General features: G+C 35.5%; 1 protein-coding gene across 4 annotated transcripts in view; it reads left to right on the top strand.

Annotated features, from left to right (window-relative positions):
* The window catches only part of TSC22D1 (TSC22 domain family member 1), a 144,225-nt gene that overhangs the window by 22,510 nt on the left and 93,773 nt on the right, over positions 1-27,942 (top strand). The window contains exons 2-3 of one of the 4 annotated variants that reach the window (XR_005236494.2): positions 14,985-15,154; positions 16,027-17,809. The exons of 1 other annotated variant lie outside the window; for it this stretch is intronic. Coding sequence is in view for 2 of the 3 variants with exons in the window: in XM_007960312.3 (XP_007958503.1) it covers positions 14,998-15,232 (235 nt within the window). In the remaining variant the exon portion in view is untranslated. Of the gene's footprint in view, positions 1-14,984; positions 17,810-27,942 lie in introns of those variants that run through there. 2 more of the 4 variants (XM_007960313.3, XM_007960312.3) reach the window with 2 other exon arrangements.

Here is a 27,942-nt window from a genome sequence, read left to right as displayed (position 1 = left end):
AAAACCAAGTTATACTATATTTGAGTTTATAAATGCCATTAGTACCATTCATTCAGTAATCTGAATTAGGCCTAACACATGAGAAGGGGAGAGGAGACAAGAGAAATATGGAATTGAAGACCCTTAGAAGGAGTGGAAGAGAAAGAGGGGATTTGGTGATAATTGATAATTTGGTAAACATTTGGTGCAGTTTGAAGTCAGGGGGCACTGTGTCCTCATTGCCTACGTCAGGGAATTTATCTATATAAAAATTATTTTAGAAAAATTACCTAAGCTAGTTTAAGCAATTGTCTTTTAGCCTAGAAGGTTTTTAATAGTACCTCTTTTTTTTTCCCCTGGTATTGGGATGATTTATTTACTTCAGAAATACTCATTCAATATTTATTGAATGCTTGTTATGTACCTAGCACTGAGCAAAGATACTAAGGGTATGAAGAAAAAAAAAGACATGGTTTTGGTCTTCAGCAGTTTCGTCTAGTACACTGAAGAAGCATCGTAAGATCTTGGCTTATCTTCTTAATTATCCAAATAAGTTTATATTGTGCTCAGTTGTTATTCTGTATATGGTATATATGACAGGATTTCTATTCAAATGAATTGATGCATCTGGACTATCAAAGAATGAGCATCATGAGGTAGAGTTTAATGAACATTAGTCTTGGCATCAGCCATGGCATCTAATCTTGTTTCTGCTACCTCTTCATTGTATGACCTTTGCAAATGAGTTAACTTTTTAAAGCCCAATTTCCATACTTGTTATGTGCAGGTAATAGCTACCTGTGCTGTTGTGAGGATAAAAGGAGATAGGCATATAATGCACCTGGCTCAGTTCCTGATAGTTCTGTAAATTGGTGGCTGTTCTTATTACTGTGCTAAGTAAGAGTGATTCCTTTCTTAAGCGCTGTAAGTTAAAATGGAATGCTTGTTTACTTGTTCAGAGACTTTATACATAATTTTCTAAAGCAGCAGTTCTGTACCTTTGTGACGGTTGTGGTGCAGTCTTTCTCACCTGGGGTCCATAAGACAATCCCTATGGGAAAAAGAGTGCCTACTTTCTTAGTTCTAAGAATGGCATTTATCTAGCACTGTCATTCTAAATATATAAGAGAATAGTGATTTCATTACATACAGTGGAGGCATCAGGGATTTATTCATTTGCTGACTCTCATGCTACCAGTTCAGTACTAGATGTGATTATTGAGAAGTGCTTTGAAATTCCTAAATTCACAAAAACATAAGTTGTTGTAAAAGCACCCTTTCCTTTTTTTTAAATGGGGGAATACTTGGAAGAAATACAGCGTCATGTAGCAGTTAGTTAATACTCTAAAATAGAACCATTACCCTAATTAAGTGATTCGCAAACTTTTTCATTCTGAAAGATTGTTTTAGATGGGCATTATGCCCTGAAGACCATCTGTTCCATGCTCAGTCCCATATGGGCCTGAAAACTATCTCCTTAGAATGAATGGGATTAATCTGTTTGTTTTAAGTAAGATTGTAAGTCAGTATCTGGTTTTTTAAGTTTCAAACATTCATTGAACTGGATTTTGAAATCTGTAAAGTTTCAAAACTAGTTTTTTTTGTAATACTGATTCTAAAAGTAAAAAAAAAAAATTAGTATTAGAGCCCAGGAATTTGAGGGAATGCTTTTTGTTATATATATTTTGGAAACTGACATTGCATTTTCGTTTATTGAAGACCGATACATTCTGAAGAAAAAAGACGATTTTATTGAAATCCAACTCTTTCATCATGTAATACCTGTTACTGACCTGGAGAACGCTCTTTGAAACACAGATTGAGAAATGTTAGTTTGCTTCATTTTATATATGAGAAATGTCATTGGTCGTGTGTATCCAAGTGATGGCAGGCCTCAACTGGAGCCCATCTCTACATTTATTATTCTGCTCTGACAGTTCCCTTTCTGTTTACCACCTTATTTTCTATTAGTATTCAATTCATATTAGAAATAAAAGTATAATTGTTGTCATGTGAGAGTGTAACAAGTAGACATCTAGCAGATGTTAAAGAACACATTTTGAGAAGTGCAGCACTGACATATTTGCAGGCTCTTTTATTTGGCCCTGTCTTTGTAAATGGTTTGCAGACCTTAGCAAGGGAATAGACTTTCTATGTGGTAGTATATTCCTGATGGAAATCTTGTACATAAGTTAGAAAGAACTAGTTAACTTCATAAATGTAGGGAAACTATCAGTTTGTTACATTCTTCAATTGCCATCAGTATGGGGTATTTTAATAGCTTTATGTTCTCTGTTCCTCATGTTGGAGAGTTAAACCTTGATGGTGTTAGCTCAGTAAAGCAGCTGTTGAACATTCTTGTCTATTATTTATCCATTTCCTAGGTTACGCTTATCAGAAAAATGAAATATGAAAGAAGTACAAAAAGGGTTGTCAAAAACTGGAGAAATCTTGAAGTCATTTTGGGATTAAGATTTGCTAAAAGATTTGGGGCTAAAAGATGGTTATTGGGAGATGTTTCTGAAGATACACAGGTAAATTAGGGAATGAATTCATGGCTCTTTTGGGAATGCCTTTAAGATGGTCAGCATACACTTCATGTGGGGGTAACAGCTACCCTTGTAAAGGAGAGAGGTGTATAATGCACCTAGTGAAGTTCTTGGTTGTTCTGTAAATGGTGTCTGCTCTTACTACTGTGCCAAATAAGAGTGATTGAAAGTCTTGGTCCTTTTTTTTTTTTTTCCTTTTAATTTTTAGACACAGGGCCTTGCCCTGTTGCCCAGGCTAGAGTATAGTGGCGCTATCATAGCTCACTGCAACCTCGAACTCCTGACCTCAAGCAGTCCTCCCGATTCAGCCTCCCAAAGTGTTGGGATTACAGGTCTGAACCACTGTACCCAGCCTGTGTCAAAATCTGTAAAGTACTAGCTGATGGGGGCCAGGCACAATGGCTCACACCTGTAATTCCACCACTTTGAGAGGCTGAAGCAGGTGGATTGCTTGAGCCTAGAAGTTCAAGACCAGTCTGCCCAAAATGGTGAAACCTCGTCTCTACTAAAAGCACAAAAATTAGCCAGGCGTGGTGGCACACTTCTGTAATCCCAGCTACTTGGGAGGCTGAGGCACGAGAATTGTTTCAATCTAGGAGGCAGAGTTTGCAATGAGCTAAGAATGTGCCACTGTACTCCAGCCTGGGCTGCACTCCAGCCTGGGCAACAGAGTGAGACTCAGTCTCAGACAAAAACAAACAAACAAAAAAAAAACACACAGTACTAGCTGATTGGGGTTTTGAGTTTTTGTTTTAGTGTTTGAGACAGGGTCTTGCTCTGTCACCCAGGCTGGAGTGTAATGGCGAGATCTCGGATCACTGTCACTTCTGCCGCCAGGCTCAAGCAATTCTTCCACTTCAGTTTCCCTGAGTAGCCAGGACTGTAGGTACATGCCACCATGCCTAATTCTTGTTTTTGTTTTTTGAGATGGGATTCCATTCTGTTGCCCATGCTGGAGTGCAGTGGTGCAATCACAGCTCACTGCAGCCTCAACTTTCCCCAAGCTCAGGTGATCCTTCCACCTCAGCATCTTGAGTAGCTGAGATAACAGGCGGGTGCCACCTTGCCCAGTTTATTTATTTATTTTTTTGAGACTGGATCTCACTTTGTCACCCAGGCTGGAGTACAGTGGCAGTCATAGCTCATTGCATCCTCAACCTCCAGGGCTCAAGTGATTCTCCTACCTTAGCCTCCCAAGTAGCTGGGACTACAGATGCGTGCCACCACACTTGGCTAATATTAAATTTTTGTAGAGATGGAGTCTCACTATGTTGCCCAGGCTGGGCTGATTGGTTTTGAAGGAAATATGGAAATAAACTTTTCTTCTATTTAGAAATACTATAATCTGGTATTCTGAATAATATTTTAAGAAGTGGCTTATTAAAAACTGAAGGAATGTACACTAGCTTTACTTCTTTTTTTTTTTTCCCCCCGAGACAGAATTTCATTCTTGTTGCCCAGGCTGCAGTGTAATGGCGCAATCTCGACTCACCGCAACTTCTGTCTCCCAGGTTCAGGCAATTCTCCTTCCTCAGCCCCCCAAGTAGCTGAGATTACAGGCATGCACTACCATGCCTGGCTAATTTTTGTGTTTTTAGTACAGATGGGGTCTCACTATGTCAGGCTGGTCTCGAACTCCTGACCTCAGGTGATCCACCCACCCTGGCCTCCCAAAGTGCTGGGATTACAGGCGTGAGGCACCGTGCCTGGCTGCTTTATTTCTTAATGGAGCTTGCCAAATAAAGAACTTGAGTTCTAGTAATATTAGCACTTTCAAAGACATAAACTAAGATCCTTTGTGGCTTTTGCGAAGTTTTACTGATAGTTATTACAATGTGAACTAGACTCCACATACTTAAAGCATATTTTTAAAATTGTTAATTTGATGGTGGGGTGGTATTCCTCTTTCTTAATACCGTTTCATTTTCTTTTTGGCAACATTTTACTTTCCAGATGTGGATTAGTCACTATCAAAATTTTATTACTAAAATGTTTGGAAAGTGGAAATAACTGTGGAAACTGTGAATAGTCAGTAAGGTAGCAGGATTCAAATTATTTTTTCCAGGATTTAAATTTAGAATATCATGTTGGACATTTACAATTTTTCTGGTTTGTAGCCTCATTACTGTATAGAAATCAACTACCTGATGAGTAGTTAACAAACACAGCTAGCTTGGTTGCTTGTTTGCTTTTTTTGCCTTTTTTTTTTTTTTTGAGACAGGATCTGGCCCTGTTCCCCAGGCTGGAGTGCAATGGTGTGATCTCGGCTCACTGCAACCTCTGCCTCTTTGGGCTCGAGCCATCCTCCCACCTCAGCCTCCCCAAGTAGCTAGGACTACACGTGTGTGCAACCACGCCTGGCTAATTTTTTGTAGAGATAGGATTTCACCATGTTGCTTAGGCTGGTCTTGAACTCCTGAGCTCAAGAGATCCTGTCTCCGCAGCCTCCCAATGTGCTGGGATTACAAGCCTGATCCGCTGTGCCCAGCTCAGGCTTTCTTAATTTCTGACAGTTTGCTGACATGGGCCCTAAGGTCGAGGATGCCTTCTGAGATTGGTGGAAGCTACTGATATTTCCTTGTCACTTTAGGCTCAATTGCTTTGTAAGTTATAATACGATAGAGTAGATTAAAGGATTTATTTGTAAGTAGATGTGTTCTGTCTTTTACAAAACCTACCCCACTTTATTGGTAAAGAATTGGAAAGCGCCCTGTTTTAACTAAAATGTTGATTGCTTCTGCAGATGTCTAATATCATATTTATTTTTTATTAAATTCAAATTGAGATAAGGTAATGACCTTTCGTCTTATATATGGAGGAACTTGAATAGATACATTGTAAGCTATCATAGGTAATGCTTAAAATATATTAAAATTCAGGTCAGCTACAGCATTCATACAGATTATTATCTATTTTGTAATAAACTAGACTGTTTCTCTGGGTCTTTAGACAGAATTGAGCTCTGAATCCAATTTATTATTTTCAGATTATCATTTTAATCATGCTTATAACAGAAATGGTGACTTAAACTGTTGCTATAATGTTTATATTATGTTAGGATAATAAAACTCATTAAATTACGAAGTTCTTACACATTTAAAAGTCTGTCTTACATATTATGCAAATCGATAGATATGGATCAGGTAAACTAGAAATTCTAGTTAGAAAAAATCCTTTTTGTGTCTTGTTTTTGCAGATTCTTAAAAGGTGAAAGGAATTTCTGATTATCATTTTAACATGTTTAGATATGGGCTTTTTAGTTTCAATAGAAACATCTTTTCCTAGATTATCTTGCTGATATTCAGTTGTTAAATTATGCTATACTTTATTTCAAATTTTACTGTCTTGTAAAACTCCATAGTTTTATATAGTTTTACTGTCTTGTAAAATTCCGTATTTCATAGGTTGATAGAAATGGCAAAACAAGTTAACTTGCGTGACTTAAGCTTAGCTTGCTTAACTGTCAATTGATGTATGTTTAAATGAATTTGAAGTTGTTTCAGAATTCTACTTAAAATAGTATATTTATTCTAGCTTTTATCCTATACTAAGTATTTATTTATTTGAGACAGAGTCTCACTCTGTCACCCAGGCTGGAGTGCAGTGATATGATCTTGAGTCATTGCAACCTCTGCCTCCCGGGTTCAAGCAATTCTCCTGCTTCAGCCTCCCGAGTAGCTGGGACTACAGACCTGTGCCACCACTCCGGCTAATTTTTGTATTTTTAGTAGAGACGGAGCTTCGCCATGTTGGCCAGGCTGGTCTCGAACTCCTGACCTCAAGTGATCTGCCCGCCTCGGCCTCCCAAAGTGCTGGGATTACAGACATGTGCCACTGTGCCCAGCCCCAGTCCATATACTAAGTATTTAAAAAGAAGTACTGAGTTGTTGATCACAATAATATGATTTGGAAAAATGTAAATTAAACCTCAGAGCCCTAAAGTCAAACTGATGTTGAATTTCCTGTTCTTCACTAGGCATGTGATCTTAGGTGAGTTAGTTCACCACTTTGTGCCTCAGTTTCCTTATCAAGTAAAGTTGTGATGATAATATTTCATATATTATAGGGTTATTCTAATGATTGAGGCAGTATATATAAAATGCATAGTACAATGCATAATAATACTGCACGCAGTGGTGAGTTCCTGTAGTTCCGGCTACTTGGGTAGCTGAAACAGGAGGATTGCTTGAGCCCAGGAGTTTGAGGCTGTAGTGTGCCATGATTGTACCTATAAATAGCCACTACATTCCAGCCTGGGCATCATAGGAAGACCTTGTCTCTCTTTTTTAAAAAGCATAATACACTACCTGCCATATACTAAGCTCTCAGTGAATTAAAAATTAAAACAAAAGTTATGAATATTTACCTGTAACCAACTTTGTAAGTGAAGGTATTAATAAATTATTTGGGAGTTTATCTCTTGAATTTTAATTTTAAAAAAGGAAGAAGGGTATTTATGGCACTAAACTCTATTTCCTGTGAAAATTTTTGAAGAAAGAAATGAACAGAAAGTCTTCAATTTTAATAATGCAGGAATAAACATACATGATCATGTAAATTGGAAAGAACTTTTGCTTTTTTATTCATCTGGTCTATGATATGCTTGCTGTAGTCTGGAGTTAATTTCCACACTTGCTATTTAATGTAAACATTGTTTTTCTCCTTGTAGGAGAGATTTTTCTCTTTTGATCTCTCGAATATTGTCTTCTGAATTAAAGTTCTCTATCTAAAGAACTGTTTATCAAAGGGAAAGAAAAAGCCTATTAACATCTGGTTACTTTTCTGCTATTAGTACAGAACATGACATAATGCCATCATTTCCATTAGGATTAGCTTTTAAAGAAAGATTGGACTAAATTTTTCATCTGAATGAAAAATTGGAGATTTATGTTTCTTAGTTTCTCAGTGGATATTCCATAGGAGTGTTGAGTATGGAACCGTATTCAGGATGTTTTGTTCTATTTTTTATTTTCAACTTTCTTTTTGGAAGTAATTTTAGACTTACCAAAAGTTGCAAAAATTTAGTACACAGGCTTGGTGTGGTGGCTCATGCCTGTAATCTCACCATTTTGGGAGACTGAGGCAGGCAGATTACTTGAGCCCAGGAGTTCAAGACCAGCCTGGGCAACATGATGAAACTCTGTCTTTACAAAAATTAGCCAAGCATGGTGGTGTGTCCCTGTAGTCCCAGCTATTAGTGAGGCTGAGGTGAGAAGTTCGCTCGAGTCAGGGAGGTGGAGGTTGCAGTGAGCCACAGTTGTGCCAGTGTATTCCAGCCTGGGCGACAGAGCCACACCCTATCTAAATATATACATACGTACCTACATATATATACACACACACATACATACACATACATACACACACATCTATACATATGTATTTCACACAGAATTCCCATATACCTGTCACCCAGCTTTCCTTAATGTTCGTATCATGTATAACCATAGTACAGAAGTCAGGAAATTAATACCAACTACTCTAAACATTTTTGAATTTTGACGTTGTCTATTAAATGATCTTTTTCTGGTCTAGGATCCAGTTTAGGAATTCATATTGGACTTGGTTGTCATATCTCCTTAATCTCCTTCAATCTAGGCCTGCTCTTCTTTCTTTCATGACTTTGACACTTTTGAAGAATACTAGTTGGTATGATTGGTCCTCAATCTGTGTTTGTGCATTTTTGGCAAGGATATGACAGAAGTGATGGTGTATTCTTATCAGTAGATAAGGAGGTACATGATTATGATCCATCCCATTATTGGTGATATCATCTTGATCATTTGATTAAGGAGGTGCCTGCCAGGTTTCTAAACTATGAAGTTACTATTTTTTCACTTTGTAATTAACAAGTGTCTTGGGGGGAATATTTTGAGACTATGTAAATAATCTTGTGTCTCATACTTCCATTAATTTTAACATCCATTGATGATTCTTGCTTGATAATCTTTTACATTTAATTATTTAACATCTTTTTTTGTTTCATTGTTGACTGATACATTATTTTCCTTGTCATCAATGGATAAAGACCCCAAAGGAATTAATGTAAAGGCAACCTAACTCGCAAAACGTGTTTTTGTTGCTATGGTCTTTCTTTTCTATTTATTTTTATTTTTATTTTTATTTGTTTTTTGTTTTTTTTTTTTTTTTTGAGACGGAGTCTCGCACTATCACCCAGGCTGGAGTGCAGTGGCATGATCTTGGCTCACTGCAACCTTTGCCTCCTGGGTTCAAGTGATTCTTGTGCTTCAGCCTCCCAAGTAGCTGGGATTACAGGTACATACCATCACACCGGCTAATTTTTATATTTTAGTAGAGACAGAATTTCACCATGTTGGCCAGGCTGGTCTTGAACTCCTGGCCTCAAGTGATCCGCCTGCCTTGGCCTCTCGAAATGCTGAGATTACAGGCATGAACCACCACGCCTGGCCTGGCCTTTCATGTTTATCTTTTTCTGAGTTCACTCTTAAGAATGTAACACAACCCAAGATCCTAGAATGAAAAAATGTTGTAGGAAGATTATCCTTTTTTTTTTTTTCCCCCAATACCTTATAGGTCTTTCAAATTTCTTTCATCTTAAGGATCAAGCTAAATGTTTCATGCTAGCAAAATGAAGAAAACACTAGAGAGGTAAAAGTAATGGATAGGTTAGTTATGATAAAAGTATTTGTTAGAGTAACTTAGAGATTGTTGTTAAAATTACTTTTACTAAGGGTTTTTTTTTTTTTTTTTTTGAGACAGAGTCTTGCTCTGTCCCCCAGGTTGGAGTGCAGTGGCGCGATCTCGGCTCACTGCAAGCTCCGCCTCCTGGGTTCACGCCATTCTCCTGCCTCAGCCTCCTGAGTAGCTGGGACTACAGGCGCCCGCCACCGCGCCCGGCTAATTTTTTGTATTTTTAGTAGAGATGGGGTTTCACCGTGGTCTTGATTTCCTGACCTTGTGATCCGCCAGCCTCGGCCTCCCAAAGTGCTGGGATTACAGGCGTGAGCCACCGCGCCCAGCGGTTTTTTTTAATGACATATACTAGCCTTTTTCATTTAAAGGAGTCAGTGGCAAATTTAAGCTTTATTTATTTATTTTTTTTGAGATGGAATATCCCTCGTTGCCCAGGCTGGAGTGCAGTGGTATGATCGCGGCTCATTGCAACCTCTGCCTCCCCGGTTCAAGCGATTCTCTTGCCTCAGCCTCTCAAGTAGCTGGGACTACAGGCGCGTGCCATCACACCTGGCTAATTTTTGTATTTTTTATTAGAGATGGGTTTCACCATGTTGGCCAGGCTGGTCTTGAACTCCTGACTTCAGGTGATCCGCCTGCCTTGGCCTCCCAAAGTGCTGAGATTTCAGGTGTGAGCCACTGTGCCCGGCCAAATTTAACCATTTTTATATTTAGTTTTCTTGACCCTTAGGTTGCCTTATCCTTTTTTATAGTCAATGTGGTTTATGCAACTGTGTTTCTATGATTGCCTTTTATCTTTTGTTCTGTAGTGGATTAACTACTCTAAAATATATATATTGTAGATCGTTTCTTTTTCATCTATTTTACTTCATCTTCTACCTTAGTGGAGCATGAACACATTTGGGTTATCTGTTGCTTGTCTTTTCACAAATACTTGATATTTATATCTAGTGGACTAACTTGAATACCAGTAACATTTTTGGATGGTATATTTTCCAAAAGGATGAAGAGAAAATATACTGATAATGGAATTTGGCGAGATGTTGAGCTCTGAAAATGCTTTAATAGTTAGGTTTTTCTATTTTCATTACAGCTTTCTTCTCTTTTAGGAAATTGATGTCCTTGATTAGGCACATATCCTCATGATGGTATTCAGACCCTTAAGTTCAGACTTCCTTCCTATTTTTTTTTTTTTATTAAAAAAATTATTTTTAACACACAACTTTGCTCAGAGTCTTCCCTGTTTTTTTTTTAAATGTATATTCCATTTGATAATACACACAAGCTTTATGGTTAAGAAATAATCTTTACCTCCAATACAATACCGTAGTTAACTAATTCCAAAGAACTTGGTTAGGTTTTTTTTTTTTTTTCCCCCCCACCATTTTGTTTTGTTATGGGGTAAGATCTCTTCCTTTTTGAAACTGGATATTCTGGCAGTATCTGGTTTTCATACTACTATTAAATCTCTGAAAAATAATATCAGAAATCTGTAATCATTGTTGCAATTTGGGTAACATTTGTGTCATCTCAGGATAATATCTTTGAAATTCTGCTAACTATACTAAAAAATTAATCCTTAGAAGTTGACAACCCCAAAAAGAGATGGATCCATGAAAGTTATTTTTTTTTTAATTTTTAATTTTTTGAGATGGCGGAGTCTTGCTCTGTCGCCCAGGCTGGAGTGCAGTGTCTCGATCTCAGCCCACTGCAACCTCCGCCTCCCAGGCTCAAGCGGTTCTCCTGCTTCAGCCTCCCGAGTAGCGGGACTACAGGCGAGCGCCATCATGTCCAGCTAATTTTTTGTATTTTTAGTAGAGACAGGTTTCACCATGTGGGCCAGTCTGGTCTCGAACTCCTGACCTCAGATGATTGGCCCGCCTCAGCTTCACAAATTGCTGGGATTACGAGTGTGAGCCATGGTGCCTGGCCGAAAGTTTGTACTTTTGATAAATTTTTTGTTTTCTGTAGGATTAGAAAGTTGAACTTTTCAGTGTCTACTTTAGATATCAACCACTTGACAAAATTCTTCTTTGTTTTTTGATCAGTAACTTATTTGTAAAGCATTTACTGAGTTACCTATTCCATGTGCCAAGCACTTTTCTAGGGGCTGGAGATAAAAGACACACTGCTTCTGTTAAGCATGTTCTTTCCTTTTCTTCTTACTGCCAGCTAGGACTGTTTTGGATACTTAGAGGAATTTGTGAAAAATTTGTTTTCTTTGTAGAAGTGCCTTAGAACCAGTATGAATGGGTAATAATAGGTAAAGAATAAAAAGATGCTTCCAATGTATGTAGAATGTCCAGGTTAATGAATAATCAGTAAATTTATAAACCATTAAGTTCAACTTTAGATCGGTCAGTTGTAGCACGTTTGAGTAGAAATTGGTCTTTGTAGAAACATAGTACCTTCTATTTCGTAGCTTAAATAGGTATAGCCTTCCCTTATGCTTAGATATTAGAAATGCTTAAAACTAATAAGCTGTGTATACTCATTTAATAATTTAATATTGAGAACAAATATTGCAAACAGCCTAATTTGATGTACTTCTCATAACATTTTCTCAGTGGTATTTATATATAAAATACTGTTTCTGATTTGAATATACATGGATTTTCAGTAAGAATCTTTAAAAATTTCATTATTTACAGAAAATGTTAAAATGATTTCATTGATGTACTGGTAGATTAATAGATCTATGACAGCCATTTGAGGTAGCAGCTCAGCATTGCTCATTTTGTTAGCTTTGGTTTGAAATTTTTTCTCTAGTGGTTGAAATGTAAGTCTTGCAGTGGAAAAAATATTTCCCCCTCTTAAAATAATCACATAGAAGAATGTTGTCCACTAACATAGAATTAGGTAAGGGCTTCCTGTATCATTTTTAGGAGTTTCCATCAATAATAATCTCACAAAGGCTGCTCTTTCTTGTTCAAATAATGACGTCATTTTGAAAGCATCTTTACGTTTTTTATATAAATGATACATTATCAAATTCAGAGTCTTCGTAAATTATTAACTCTTAAAGCAGGAGAGATACCGCCTCACCTCAGTGATTTCAAAATAATTTCTACTTAGAGAAATCTGTTTATTCATTTCTGAGTATGAGTGTTGAATTAGGATGTTTTGGTACTTCAGGCAAAATAAATAAGTTATATTCTGAAAGTGTTCTGACCTAGGGGAAGTTTATAAAGATTCATTTTCTCCGGCGAGCTCTCATATTTAACTTGCTGTGTAACCTAACCTAAGGATATTTGGTTTTTTAAAATCTAAGTTTGTTGTACTTTTAATCTATATTATACTGTGGTGTGTGATAAATAAAGATTTGGATGCATTTAACGTAAAGTTCCTGCTGTAGGAGAAATTCTAAATTTAGACTAATATTAATCTGAGCAAGATCTGGTTTTTTGGGAGTTGTTTTTCATTTTCAAAGTGAAGTAGGCCTGTAAACTTAAAAATGAAAGTTACCAGGTATATTTCCTATTTCAAAATGTACCTCTTTCTTTTTGCCTGTATTTTCACTCACTTATATGTTATTATTGATTAGTATTCAAGAACCAAAGGAAAACTATTGAAAAGTTAACTATTGGAAACTAAAGGAAATTTGGAAAATCATATCTTAATTATAATCTCTGAATAGGTTTTAAACTCTTTTAAAGTAGTTAGGTTTTACTTAGATTTCATTAATTTAGAAATCTTAGATACTTTTCACTGTTAATACTGAGCTATTACTATATGAAAAAGAATAATTTGTCAAGGAAATTGATTAGAAAAGACTAGAAGATGACTGTTTAAAGCACTTTTGTAGCACCTATTTGCACCATATAGGTACAGTGAAAATGTATGTAGATAGCTCCAGTGTACTGATTTTAAGCCTTTTTCATCTGTTAAAGAGCCACTCCTTAACAACTCCAGCTGTGGAATGCTTTGTTAATCTACTCGGGGTTTTTTAGGCTCTTGAAACCACTTAATTAGATTGCATTTATTAAGATTCAGTATTCAGATCCTTTTTTAATTTGTATTCCTTTCTTCTTACCATCCGTCATATACCTCCTCATTGTGATTATACTGTAAAATACTTTTTAAAGCCTGCTGATCTAAAGAATACACTCTTTTAAATACTAAAAGACTTTTGGACTTAAAATCTATTGGAAACTTAAATTGAAACAGTAGCTGCCACTTAGGTGCATAAAGTACTTTCATAATTATTTGATACCTCTTGTTAGGTGGCAGTTTCACCTTCTTTCCAATTTCTTTTTTCTTTTCTTTAATATTTGGTAATTGCAGATTTGATGGTTAAATTAATAGGTTTTCTTTACTTAGGTCAAACTGTCTTCATTTCTCATTTGTACAGAATTGGGTATGTTCCTGTGCAGAAGGGTTAGCTCATTCTTTTCATCTTTAAGCTTTTAAAAATACTTAGTCTGAATGTTGTTAGGTAATGGAATAACCATTCCTTTTCAGCTTTTGATACATTTCCAAACTGGCTGGCAGAGCCAGGAGGAAGTGAAGGCATTAAAAACACTAACTTTGGTTGGTTGCTATGTTCTTAGTGCTGAGACTATAACCTTTGTTGGTTGATTGATAGAGAACAAGAGAACACAATCCTCGTTCCACTAACAGGTAAGGAACCCTTGTGATAAACAGTTGGTATGAGAGGGAGATTACTTGATAGTATTTTATAAAAACTTTATCCCAAAATATAACATGTCCCAGAAATAGGATACTGTAACTGACTGTATTTCATAGAACAAGGATATGCAGCACCATTATATTTAGAATAAGATCTGAAATTTAATAGGGATGTATTACTCTGTACCACAAAGCATAATTGATCTGTTTTCCAAAGGCAACACTGTTAAAATTTATCCTGCAGTCCCTGTAACTTTAAATATGTATCTGCCTATCTTGTTCTCCTTTCAGCTTTTCCTTGATCAGATGCTATGTGCTTTGAACTTCCTTCTCTTATTTACCTTATTCCTATAATAAAGCTAACTATTTTCTAGTATCTTTGCCATCATCTATAATTTGGGTATATCTTACTGCTTTAATTTCTATGTTATAGCCATTAATGATTATTCCTGGTTCTTCTTGACCCAAAAGAAAATGATTATGCATTTTAAAAAAGATTTTGAGTCTATATTACCTATATTCACTATTCTGCCTTCCCAGTTTTAAAGCTGAGTGCTTGAAGAATAAATCTTTTCAGTGACAGTAGTCATAAGCTTTGATAAAATACAGGCTTAGCTTTGTATTGCTGTAATATGGGCCTATAGTGTGATTAATTCTTTAAGTTAATGAAGACTTGAACTCAGAGAAGAAATTCAGCTTCTTAGACTTTCCCAAAGTTTAGTAGTATTCCTGTTAATATGCTTGATTTTTTTCTGTTTCTACTTTTCAGTCCATCTTCTTTTCTTTGACAGAAGAATTAACTGGGACTCCTCCTTTGATATATCTGAGGTTGCGTGCCTTTTCCCTGTCCCTTAAAGACAACTGTGATCTTGTTTCCAGTCATAATTTATCATTTTTGATTTGGTCTTCCACTCAAAGTTGAGTGGTTTATCACAGAGTGTGTTATGGCTTAGACCAATACAGGTCCCTTCTTAATAGTTACTGAGGAATTAATCACTTGTGGTGACAGATTTCTAAAATTCAAATGAAGAAGGCACTAAAGAAAGTATGCCCAAAGGTAGCTCTTTTTATCCAGAGGATAAGCCATTACAAACTCAAATGACCAGAGAATGTAATTTCTTAATAAGAATTTTTTCTTAAATCTATATTCAGCTCTCTATTTCAGTGCTTCTCTCCTACCAGAGGTGCAAGGAGTGATCCTAGAACCACAGATACAGCCAAGACCACGGAGAGCTTTTGACGTCAGGGGTCCACTTTCTCCACTGAACCCTTGGAGACAGAATATCCAGCTTCTGGAGAGAGTGGGAAAGGATAATAAACAAGTGGGTGCTTTCCATTATTTACTTGGGTTAATTTATAGATTGGAGTGTCCTTCCATTGCCCATTTAATTCTATGGTAAACTCCTTGGGTTCATTTAAGAACCAGGTGGGACTGCAATCTGTTTGTTTTTCTAAGAATGCTAACTAGTACTCATTCAAAAATGAGACCTAAAATTTAATTTTCTCTCCAGATAATTAAAGCAGTGGATGATTTGGGGCACATGATTTGACGAATGCCTATGTAGTCCACAGGAATTTTAAAAAGGGAATATCTACCCATTTTGGCCTTTATGGTATTAGTGGACTTCTAAGTGCTCTTTATATTCCAGTAATTTAAAAGGTTCTGTATTTCATCTTTGGGCAAACTGGACATTTGAAGTCTAATTTATACAGTCAGATGTCCAGGTGTTATCCTACCCTGTTAGTGAGAACCTTTTGGTCTTCTTCCTACCTCAAATGTTAGGACTTCATATTAGATCTTTTAAAAGATGGAATGATAGTACTATTACGGTTTTACTGTCAATTCTAGGCTTCATTCTTTAATAAAAGTATGAATGAATGTAAGTTTCAGGATACAATATCCCTGAAAGCTATGTTTAATATACTCAAAAGTCATTTTCTAGTCCCTAGGAATAAATATTTGTGGTAAAAGAACCCTTTCCTAGATTTCACCCATGGCATTAAGATGGTTTTCTCTTAGTTTCTTTGATGCCAAGGGTAGGATTTGATTCCAGGAAGTTCTTATCACCTACAATGGGTAGAATGTGAACTTGTTACCTTTTGGCAAGTTTTCATTTTTCCTTGGTGGATTCCTTCTGTGACTCCAGGTATCTTGATAATGGGAGACTGGTTTATTTGTTCTCTAATTGCCCAGATTTCTTTCAACTGGTAAAACATCATACTTCTTCAGCAAAAGGAATTCTTCTAGCAGAGCCTTCATGGATGATATCTGTCACACATGCCAGCACCTGCAGTTTGGAAGGCAGTGGTGAATGGATCCATGCAATATGTCTAGAAGACACAAGGATGAGCCAGCCACCTGATCTTGTCATTTATAAACTTTTAAGAATTACTCTGGTTTACTTTTGGTCTGAAAATGGAAAGGCTCAAATAATGAAATAATCTTTTCAGATTGGAATTTTACATGGCCATGAAAATATTTCTTTCTATTCAGAAGACTGAAATAGAGGAAGCTTGAGAGACTCCTTTCTTTTAAAAGCAGCTCTCTGTATCTGTTTCATTTAAAAGATTTGTGGGATTGAAAATCACCTTAATGAAGTAGGCAAACGTTTTTTTAAGCAGTAGAAGTCCAGAAAACTTAAGGAAATGGTTTTTTTTTTGTTGCTTGACACTGAAAGTAACTAGTGAATAAAGGGTGAACTTCTTAATTATTTGAAAACTGCTTTTAATATTAGGATATACTCTCTTAGCTCATCTTTGGTGGTCTTGAGCCTTATTATAATTGTCAAATCAACGTTTCTAACAGAGAAGTAGAAGAAATATCTCTTGAGATGGCAGTAGCTTGGTCTGTCCTCTAAAGTAATAGCTACCTGTTAAACTTGAGGTTTTTTTTTTCACACTGAAGGCATACTAAAGTTTGAATAATACACAAAACAGTAGTTTACAGAGCAGAGACACTTAGTATTAGAATAAGCCTGTAGGTGTGAAGGAATAAGTGTTGCAAAATAGTTATTTATCCAAGCCATCAATTAATTGATTGAAGTAGTTATCAAAATGTTTCTGTTTTTCTCTCTCTTTGGTATCTATTAACTGGTCAGTCAAAAGCTATTAAAGAAAATTTTTAAAGTCACATAATGCTGCCAGTTTGTTAAATTTGTTATACATTTTAAGAACAGATATTCTAGAGTTATTAATACGGAAGCAGCTAAAATGTTTTAGGAAATCTCAAAAGTTTTAGAAGCCACGTTTGCTAAAGCATAACCTGCACTTAGTCTTTCTTGGCTCTCTGTATTTTTTTATCATTATAAATAAATTTTTGTAAGTATAGTACTTAAAAGTAAGTTTAAAGGATCAATTTGAACTGAAATTTCCCCAGAGAGCTTTGAATTGCCATAAATGATTACAGCTTTTTACTCCTGACTTGTTTTTAGTAAATGTTAATAAGACAATTGGTTTACAAACACATATAAATTAAAAAACAACTGTTAATCGTTTTAGGAAGAACTGAAGGAACTAAAAATGAGATTTGCTTGGAAATTAAGTTAGTTGAATTCTTTGAACCAAAGTACAAACCACTTTGTGTGGCCTGTGAGATTATAAGCTTCTTGTTTCAGCTTTGAAGATGAAAAGTTATTTAATCTCTTAATCTCATGCTTTGATTGAATTTTAGCTCTGTTCCTTAAAATATGCAAAAAGAAATGTAAGTGCATTTCTAGGCACCTCATGCCACTACAAGCTATTTATTTAAAAGTGAAACTTTTTGTATATTATTGTGAACTAATTTGTTTATTTAAACTTTTATTTTGGTGAATTTACCTTTGAATTTTTTTATATTTAAATGTCACAAAATGCAGTCCTATATTTTTCAGTGTTTACTTTATGAATATTAATATAAACTTTTTTCTAGAATGACTAATTGTGTAATATCTGTATTATGTGATAATTTGAAATCTAATAAATATTTTCTCCATGAAAAAAATGCACTTACTGATAATGGCTTATTTCTGTTTCAGGAGTAGAAACTGAAAACTGCAACAGTATTTTTAAATGTATTTTAACTTTAAGTGTCTTTCTCTAAATATTTCTGAATATATATTCTACCTTTCTGTATGTTACATTTTTTTTTTCCCCCAGAAAAAACTTTTTTTGAACTGTTAAAGTGATTCTTTGTGAGGGTCACCAGTGAATGTATGAAATAGGTGATCTGTTTTGTATGTTTTTGCATTTTCCTGATTAGCATCATCTTACCTTTGTTTCCAGAATTGGATTTTTTTAGATGCAATTTTTGTACATCAATTTTGCAAACCATTAAAACTCTCTTGAGTTGATACTGTAAATATCAAGAGTAATTTGGCCAAGTCTTTTAATGCTAGATTGATCAAAATATAACTCTTACAGAATAGCATCCAAAAACAGTTCCTTTACCCAGAAGAACATTTGAAAATAATGGCTGATTAGGGAAGGGACTATGCAATTCATAAGAACTGTTGAAGTGAAAAATGTTTTGTATTTTAGTGTTCTACTTGCACAAATAATTGTAGAAGGAGAAATCTTGACCCCATAGTCTCTTGTTTTTAAATCTTATCAAGACAGCATGGAAATGGTAATATTTAGTTTTATTGATTCTTGTTTTTATAGCTACATAATTTTACTTAATTGAAGCCACAGGAACAATTTACCTTTTCTATGCAGCATTTGCTTAGAAGCTAGAGGATTTCCTTTCAGAGTTGAAGAAAAGTTACTGAAGAAGTAGACCCCCAAAATTAAAAATAACATTAAGATGGGGTCCTAGGCAAGAAATAAAGATTGAATTAGTGACAGTTGGTGGATTAAAATGTAATAATTTGGCTCCCAAAAGAAATTATACTCTGAAAAAAATCAAATTTCTAAAAGGCAGTTATGATTTAGAATAGCTGTTGTATTGGGGGTGGGGGAAAGAAAGGAAGCTAACATTCTTGGCTTTATTAACCTGGTAAGTTTGGAAAAAAATGTAAAGATTCTGTGGACAAAATTTTGTTTTCAGAATTAAAGCTTTTAAAAGGTTTACAGACACAGTATATGCCAATGAAAGGCTGTATTTTATTTGAATATAAAAGAAATCTATAAGCTTTTCCTATATGTGTATGAAAGGGTAGGTAGGCATGGAAGTTAAAATACACCCTGTATTAGAAACCTGAAAAATATTGCAAAGATAATGGTGACATGCGTTTTTAAAAAGTAATTTTTAAAACATAGACTCTTCTCTACATCATCAGTAACCTTCAAAATAAAAATATTACAGAATGTTGAATTTGACTTACCATTGTATTTTCGAGGTGTAGGAACATAGGCTTATGGTTTAACCATCACTGACTAGATTAGTATAAAAATCTGTTTTGATTGTTCTTTAGTAAGGAAACAAAGGTTTTTTTTGTAGCTTCTGTTAAAAAAAAGTAAACATGACAAGCGGTGTGACTGCAAAATCCTGACTTTATAGGTTATTGTAAATACGTACACAGATCTTATTTTCTTTGCCATGTCGAAGTAGTCTGACAAATGTCAGTGCTTAGATGTCCTAAGCAATTTTTTACTTTATTTTTATCCAGGTATTTTTGTTTCCCTTTAACAATAATATTTCATAGTAATTTAGTCCTGAAATGTGAAAGATTGTTTCAAAATTAAGCACTTAGGTATTCTGGAGTGATTTTTCCACTAATATATACATCTAAGGTAATTAGATTACTGCAGTAAAAATGTTAGTGAACTTTGAAGTATTCACCGGAGTTTTCAGGAATTATGATCAAAGGGATCTTTGCTCAAGAGGTAAGGTATGGCATAGGTAGAAAAATATTCAAAATATGTTTAATATTTGAATTATAATGTAAACTACAACAGGTATCCATGGGTTTTCAGACAGATGTAGAATTAGGAAAATAATTTTTCTTAAAACTCTCAGAGAAGAGAAATTGATAAACCACAAATTTGTTTTTGTATGTTTTTGGAGTGCATTTAGAAACATGTCCATAGACATTGTACTCTTTGTATATGTAGCCTCCAGTATTCCAAGGCATTTCTTACCCCTGCTCTCTTAGTATTTATGACTCATATTTAATTTCTCAAGCTTGAGCACTATAAAAATATTGTACTTTGGTAAGTTGAGTACATATTTCATGAGATTATTGCCTGGAATATTTTTGGCACAAGTTTTGCAGGTTTTGGCAAAGCAAAAGGAAAGTACAGTCTCATTTTGCCTGTTTCTATTAAATAATACCTAGAACTTAGAAAACAATTGCTCAACTTAGTAACTTTTATTTTGGTTTGAGAAATGAAGGCATTCTGTAAACGTTTACTCAACACTGTAACTCAGAAATCTTGTCCTGAGGATCAAGAAATAACATTGTTGCCTGGTATATAAAATAATTGACAGGAGAAAGTGATATACTATTGTTCTCTAGGGAATAAGTAGGTTCAAAAGGTTATGTTAGAATAATCAGTATATCTAGAAACGAAGCAAAATGCAATATTGAATATGGACAAGATAGGAAAAATAGGACTTTTCCCGCTACAATTAAATTACTAGTGTAATTTACTCAATAGAGGATAACATCGAAAAATGCAATAATCCTTCATCATGTTTTTGAGTTCTTTAAAAACAACTGCTAGTGGACATTTTTGGCCTTTTTTTTTTTTTTTTTTTTTTTTTTTTGTTAGTTGAGACAAGGTCTCACAGTGTCACCTAGGTTGGAGTGCAGTAGCACCATTGTAGTTCACTGGAGCCTGGAACTCTTAGCCTCAAGTGATCCTGTTTCCTCAGCCTTCTCTGCTATAGGCATGCACTGCCATGTCTGCCTTTTTTTTTCCCCCCCCCTTGAAACGGGGTCTTATTCTGTTGCCCAGGCTGGAGTGTAGTGGCTCAGTCATGGCTCACTGCAGCCTCAACCTCCCCAGGTTCTGGTGATCCTCCTACCTCAGCCTCTCAAGCTGGGACTATAGGTATGCACCACTGTACCCAGCTATTTTTGGTATCTTTTTGCAGAGTTGGAGTTTATGTTGCCCAGGCTGAGAAGTGATCCTCCCTCCTCAGTCTCCTAAAATGTTGAGATTACAGGCATGGGCTACTGCTCCTGGCCTGGCCTTTATTAAAATAATTTGCTATTTATTCCACCTTACCTTTGATGTAGAAAAAGTGATAATGTGAATCAACATGCCACCATTATCTTTGCTAAGTTCTTTGTGATAGAACTTAGCATTTCATAGCTGATTCCATGTACATTCAGGATACTGTTTTTGTTTGTTTGTTTTTTTGGAGACAGTCTTGCTCTGTTGCCCAGGCGGGAGTGCAGTGGCGCAATCTCAGCTCGCTGCAACCACCGCCTCCTGGGTTCAAGTGATTCTCCCACCTCAGCCTCCTGAGTACCTGGGATTACAGGCACCTGCCATCATGCTCGGCTGATTTTTCTATTTTTGTAGAGACCGGGTTTCACCAAGGTGGCCAGGCTGATCTTGAACTCCTGACCTCAGGTGATCCACCCACCTCGGCCTCCCAAAGTGCTGGGAAGGGACACTCTTTGCTAAGAAATTGAATCAGAATTTGCTTCCATGCCCCCCCCCCCCCTTTTTTTTTTTTTAAATTTGATACGGAGTCTTACTCTCGCCTAAGCTGGAGTGCAGTGGCATGATCTCGACTCACTGCAACATCTGCCTCCTGGCTTCAAGTGGTTCTCTTGCCTCAGCCTCATGAGTAGCTGGGATTACAGGCATGGACCACCACACCCAGCTAATTTTTTGTACTTTTAGTAGAGATGAGGTTTCACCATGTTGGCCAGGCTGGTCTCCAACTCCTGACCTCAAGTGATCTATCTGCCTCAGCCTCCCAAAGTACTGGGATTATAGGCATCAGCCATCATGCCTGGCTAATCATGCCCTCAAGTGAACCACCACACCTAGCCCCCCCTCCCATACCATTTTTACTTGAAAATTACTTTAGAATTATCTAGCTTAGCACCTTTATTTTACATACAAGATAATTAGTATCCAGAAATACCACATACATTTCTAATATACTATTTTTAAACAAATTGTAGTACTCAAGTCTCTTCACTACCAGATGTACCACTTTACTACTTGCTGCTGCTTGTTAATCCTAGTTTGGGACGACAGAGCAAGTCTGATCCCTTTCAAATGTGACAGCCTTCAAGATAGCTATTACTTTTCCATCAATTCCAAGCCCAAGTCTTCTACATACTAAGTATCCCCATATTCTTACCTCTTATTCATGTAGCATGCTTTTGAGATCCTTAAAGATTTTGTAGATGGGCTGGGTACAGTGGCTCGCACCTGCAATCCTAGCGCTTTGGGAGGCTGAGGCAGGCAGATCACAGGTCAGGAGATCAAGACCATCCTGGCTAACACGGTGAAACCCCGTCTCTGCTAAAAATAAAAAAAACCCAGCTGGGCGTAGTGGTGGCCGCCTGTAGTCCCAGATACTAGGGAGGCAGAGGCAGGAGAATGATGAGAACCTGGTAGGCGGAGCTTGCAGTCAGCTGAAATCGTGCCACTGTACTCTAGCCTGGGCGACGGAGCAAGACTCCGTCTCAAAAACAAACAAACAAAAAAAATTTTGTAGATCTGTGAGCGTACTGCAGTTTCTGTAAGTGTGTGACACCAAACCAGCACATTACAGATGTGCTCTGTCTGGGCAATTATAACACATGACCTTGTGTTACCTTTGGCCTGGAATACTCATACCACTTTCTCCTTAAATATTTATCCAGTAAAGTGCTTGATTTTATGCATGTTGAGATTCTCCTAGGCAGAGAAATTATAGTGATATGAAAAAGTATTTTGTTTCTAAAAATTAGGCTAGTAGTCTGTATATGCAAAGTATGTGTATTTTGCACAGCTTATCAAAGGAATTGACTCTGGGAAATCATGGAAAAGTACAGTCTCAATTCAAGTTATTTTCGGTTTACTTTCTTAATTCTGACTTTAAATTGTATATTAAGTTGTGTAAGTATAAAATGTTATTTTTCAGGTTGTATTTACTAATTTAAAGATAACCAGGCTTATTGGAGACACTTGTCATATGACTGGTATTGAGAAGAAAATAAACTTGAGTTTAGTAACATAATTAAAATTAGTGGAAAAGTGTGGGAAATATATCATATGGCAGAAGATGGTAAAGAAGTAGTCCTGGAAGTTTGAGAATATGGCCTAAGTTCTAATTGAGGCACAGTCTTGTATTGCATATTGAAATACAGTGTAAACATTCTGCTATAGCAACATTATTTTAGTAGTGCTTTTAATTACCATTTAAAATATTTATCTTTCATCCCTCAAATCTTGAACTCCTGGAAGACATGAGGTGTTTTATTTATTTAATGGTTGCATGTATATCTAAGGGTATAGGTACCCCGATTTGAGAAACACTGATTGAGTTAGGATATATCCTGTCTTGCCTCAGTTAGAAAGAATTTGGGGGAAAATAAGAAAAGAACAAACATTTACATACCTACTCAGTGTACCTTTGCTAGGTGCTTCACGTATATTTACCTAATTGAATTTAGTTAACCTGTGAGAAAGGTGATAATTTTTTCATTTTACACATAAAAATGTTGAAGCTCAGAGGTTACAAGACCTGGCCAAGGACATAATAATCAATAAGCAGTGAAGATGGCATTCAAAGGCAGATCTGTTGATCTATTACACCATTGATCGTGCATTTGCATATTCTCAGGATGATTTCATATAGAACCTCAGGGTGTGAATTAAAGGGTTATTTTAGTTTTTTTTTAATAGACTTTTTTTAAAAAGGGCAGTTTTACATTTATGGAATAATTGACCAGTAAGTGTAGAGAGTTCACATTTACCTCCTCCTCCCTCTCACAGTTTCCCCTGTTACCATCTTGTGTTAGTGTGTTACAGTTGTTATAATTGATGAACCATTATTGATCAATTATTAATTAAAGTCCATAGTTTACATTGGGGTTCATGCTTTCTGTCATGCAGTTCTATGGGTTCTGTCAAATACATGTCATGTATTCACCATTAGTATCATACAGAATAGTTTGACCTAGAAATGTCCTTTGCTCCCTTATTTGTGTGATCGCTGGATCATATGGTAAGTTAATGCTTAGCTTTGCAATACAGAGACTGCCAAACTGTCTTCCAAAGTGGCTTTTCCATTTTGCATTCCCATCAGCAATGAATGTGATTTCTGTTGCTCCACATTCTCACCAGCGTATGATACTATCATGTGATTGTAGCTACTCTAATAGGTGTGTAGTGGTAGCTCATTGTTTTATTTTGCAATTCCCTAATGATATATGATGTTGGACATCTTCTCATACACTTTCAACTCAATCTGCTGAGTGTCTGCTTACGTTATTTACTCATTTTAAAAATAAGTTGTTTTCTTTTTTTGAGTTTTAAGAGTTCTTGATGTATTTTGGATACCAGCCCTTTATCAGGTGTTTGGTAAATGTTTTCTCCCAATCTGTGGCTTGTCTTCTCATTCTCTTAATACTGTCTTTTGCAGAGTAGAAATGTTAATAAAGTCTGCCTTTACTGGGGCAGGATTTTGGTGGTGTATCTAAAAGTTTAAGGCCACCTAGACTTTCCCCTGTTTTATATTCTACAGATTTTTTTTTTTTTTTTAAGTTTTGTGGTTTACATTTAGATCTATGACTTGTTCTCAGGTTTTGTGAAAGGAGTAAGGTTTGTGTTTACATTGATTTTTGAGGGGATGAGGGACATGTGATGTCCAGTTGTTCCAGCACCATTCGTTGAAGACTGTTCTTTCTCCATGAATTGCCTTTGCTCTCTTTTCAAAGATCAGTTGACTATATGTGGTTCTAAATCTGTACTCTTTATTCCATTCCACTGATCTTTTCTTTTGCCAATATCATGATGTGTTGAATACTGAAGCTTTTTAGTAAGTCTTGAAGTCTGGAAAGTGTAAATCCTCTGACTTGGTTCTTGAGTATTAATAGTGTTGGCCATTCTGGACCTTTTGCTTTTCCATGTAGACTTTCAAATCAGTTTGCCTGTGTCCACCGTGCCAGGATTTTGACTGGGATTGCACTTAATCTAAAGATCAAGTTGGGAATAATTGACATCTTAGCATTATTGAGTATTCCTATCTATAAACATGGAACATCTCTCCATTTTTTCAGATCTTTGATTTTTGATTAGCATTTTTTAGCTTTTTCCTTATATAGACCTTATATGAGATCCTGTTTTGTTAGATTTATACCAAAGTGTTTAATTTCTTGGTGTTAATGTAAATGGCATTTTAATTTCAAATTCCAATTGTTCATTGCTGGTGTATGGGAAAGCAATTGACTTGTATATTAACCTTATATTCTTCAACCTTGCTGTAGTTGTTAGTTGCAGGAATCTTCCTTGATTCCTAGGGGTTTTCAACATACACAATCATATCATCTGCAAACAAGTTTTATTTGTTCCTTTTTAGTCTGCATACCTTTCATTCTGTTTGCTTATTGCACTAGCTAGGACTTCCCAGTATAATGTTGAATTGGGGTGGTGAGAGGAGACATCCTTGTCTTATTCCCAATATTAGGGGAAAGCATCCTTTTTCACCAACAAGAAAGACGTTTCTCAACAGTAAGTGAGATGTTCACTGTAGGTTTTTTTTTGTTGTTGATACTCTTATCAGGTTGAGGGAGTTTCCCTCTCTTCCGAGTTTGCTCAGAGTTTTTGTGAATGGATGTTGGATTTTTGTCATATGCTTTTTCTGCATTCATTGATAGGATCACATGATTTTTCTTTAGCCTACTGATGTAGTAGATTTTATAAATTGACTTTTGAATGTCAAACCAGCCTTGTATATGTGGAAAAATCTCACTTGGTCATGGTGTAGAATTTTTTTAATACACTGTTGAATTTGATTTGTATTTTGTCAAGGATTGTTGCATCAATGTTAATGAGAGGTTGGTCTGTAATTTTCCTTTCTAGTATTATCTTTGTCTAGTTCTGTTACAAAGGCCTCACAGAATGAGCTAGGAATTGTTTACTGTCTCTGCTTTCTAAAGAGATTATAGAGAATTGGTATCATATCATCAGATACCTGGTAGAACTCTACATGGGAAAGTTATTAATGATTGATTCAATTTCTTTAATAGATATGGGCCTATTCAGTTTATCTGTTTCTTCCCGTGACTTTTGATAGATTGTATTATTCAAGGAATTTGCCCGTTTCATCTAACTTACCAGAGTTGTGGAGACAGAACTGCTCATAACACTTATTATTCTTTTAATGCCCATGGGATCAGAAGTCATGGCCCCTCTTTGATTTGTGGTAGTATTTTTTGGTGTCTTTTATTGGCTAGCCTGGCCCTAAGTTTATCAGTTTTATTTATTAAAGAACTAGATTTTGATTTTGTTGATTTTTCTGCATTACCATGTTTTCAGTTTCATTGATTTCTGATCTAATTTTTTTTTCTGTTTGCTTTAGATTTATATTGCTCTTCTGTGTCAGTTTTCCTAGATTATTGGTTTTTAGTCTTCTTTTATATGCATTAAGTGTTATAAATTTCCCTCTAGCACGGTTTCTGCTGCATTCCAAAAATTATGATAAACTATTTTTATTTTCATTTAGTTTGAAACAAAAACAATTTGAGGCTTCTTTGACCCATGTTATATTTAGAAGTGTGTTTTTAAATTTCTAAGTATTTTGTGGGTTTGCAACTATCTGTAAATATTTGATATGTTATTGATTTTTAGTTTTATATTCTTTTACATTTGTTATGTTTTTATTGCCCAGAATGTGGTCTGTTTTGGTGAACGTTTATGTGAGCTTGAGAAGAATGTGTATTTTGTTTGTTGTTGGATGAAGTAGCCTATAGATGCCAGTTAGCTCCTGTTAATTGATGGTGCCGTTTAATTCAATTATGTCCTTACCGATTTTCTGCCTTCTGGATCTGTCAATTCCTGATTGAGGGTTGTTTAAGTCTTTAACTATGATAGTGGATTTGACTGGTCCTCGTTACATTTCTTTCAGTTTTTGCCTCATATTTTGATGCTCTATTGCTAGGCACATACATATTAAGAATGGTTATATCTTCTTGGAGTATTGGCCCCTTTATCATGATGAAATGCCCTTTCTTTATCTTTGATAATTTTCCTTGTTCTGAGATCTGCTTTAAAATTAATGCAGCTATTCCAACTGTTTTGATTAGTGTTAGCATAGCATATCTGTCCCTATCCTTTTACTTTTAACCTCTATGTGTTTTTATATTTAAAGTGAGTTTCTTGTAGACAACATATAGTGTACAGTTGGGTCTTGTTTTTTTAAATCCACTTTGAAAGTCTCTGTCTTAATTGGTATATTTAAGCTGTCACATTTAAAATGATTATTGATTTAGTTGGATTAATTATCTGGTCTAGGTTTGCAGCTTTTCCGTTCATTGCTCTTGTTCTTTTTAAAAAACTTTATTTTGCTTTCCACTCTTTTTCTGCCTTCTCTGTTACTAATTGAACATTTTAAATAATTCCATTTTCTGTCTGCTCTTAGCATATCAATTATACTTTAAAAATTTTTGTTTTAGTTATTGCCCTAGAGTTGGCAGTGTACATTTATGACTAATCCACCTTCAGTTAACATTAAAACTGTTTTATGGGCAGTACTGGTACCTTATAACATAGTATTCCCAATTATTTTTCCCATTTCTTATAAACTGCTGTTTTTTATTTTAGTTTTCCATAAACTATAATTATTCAATATATTGTTGCTGTCATTATATTGAACAAACGTGTTAGATCAGTTAGGAATTTTTAAAATAAATGTTTTGTTTTTATCTTTTATTCTTTAATGCTTTTCCTTTCTTTGTGTAGATTTGTAACCTATATTGTCCTTCTTTCAGAAGAACTTTTAACATTTTTTTCAAGACAAGTCTAGTAGTGACAAATTCTTTATTTTTATCTGAGAAAGTATTTTTTTCTCTTAAAATTTTTAAGAATTTTTCTGCATGCAGAATTGTAGGTTGATAGTTTTTTCTTTCAACACTAAATATTTCACTTCAATCTTCTTGCTTTCATGGTTTCTGAAGAAATATCTGATGTAATTCTTATCCTTGTTCCTCAATAGGTAAGGTTTCTCTTAACTACCATC

The sequence above is a fragment of the Chlorocebus sabaeus genome, chromosome 3 (genome assembly GCF_047675955.1).
Source record: "Chlorocebus sabaeus isolate Y175 chromosome 3, mChlSab1.0.hap1, whole genome shotgun sequence".
Taxonomy (NCBI): Eukaryota; Metazoa; Chordata; class Mammalia; order Primates; family Cercopithecidae; genus Chlorocebus; species Chlorocebus sabaeus.
Note: the sequence above shows the minus strand (reverse complement) of the source record. Positions and strands in the feature narration are given on the sequence as shown.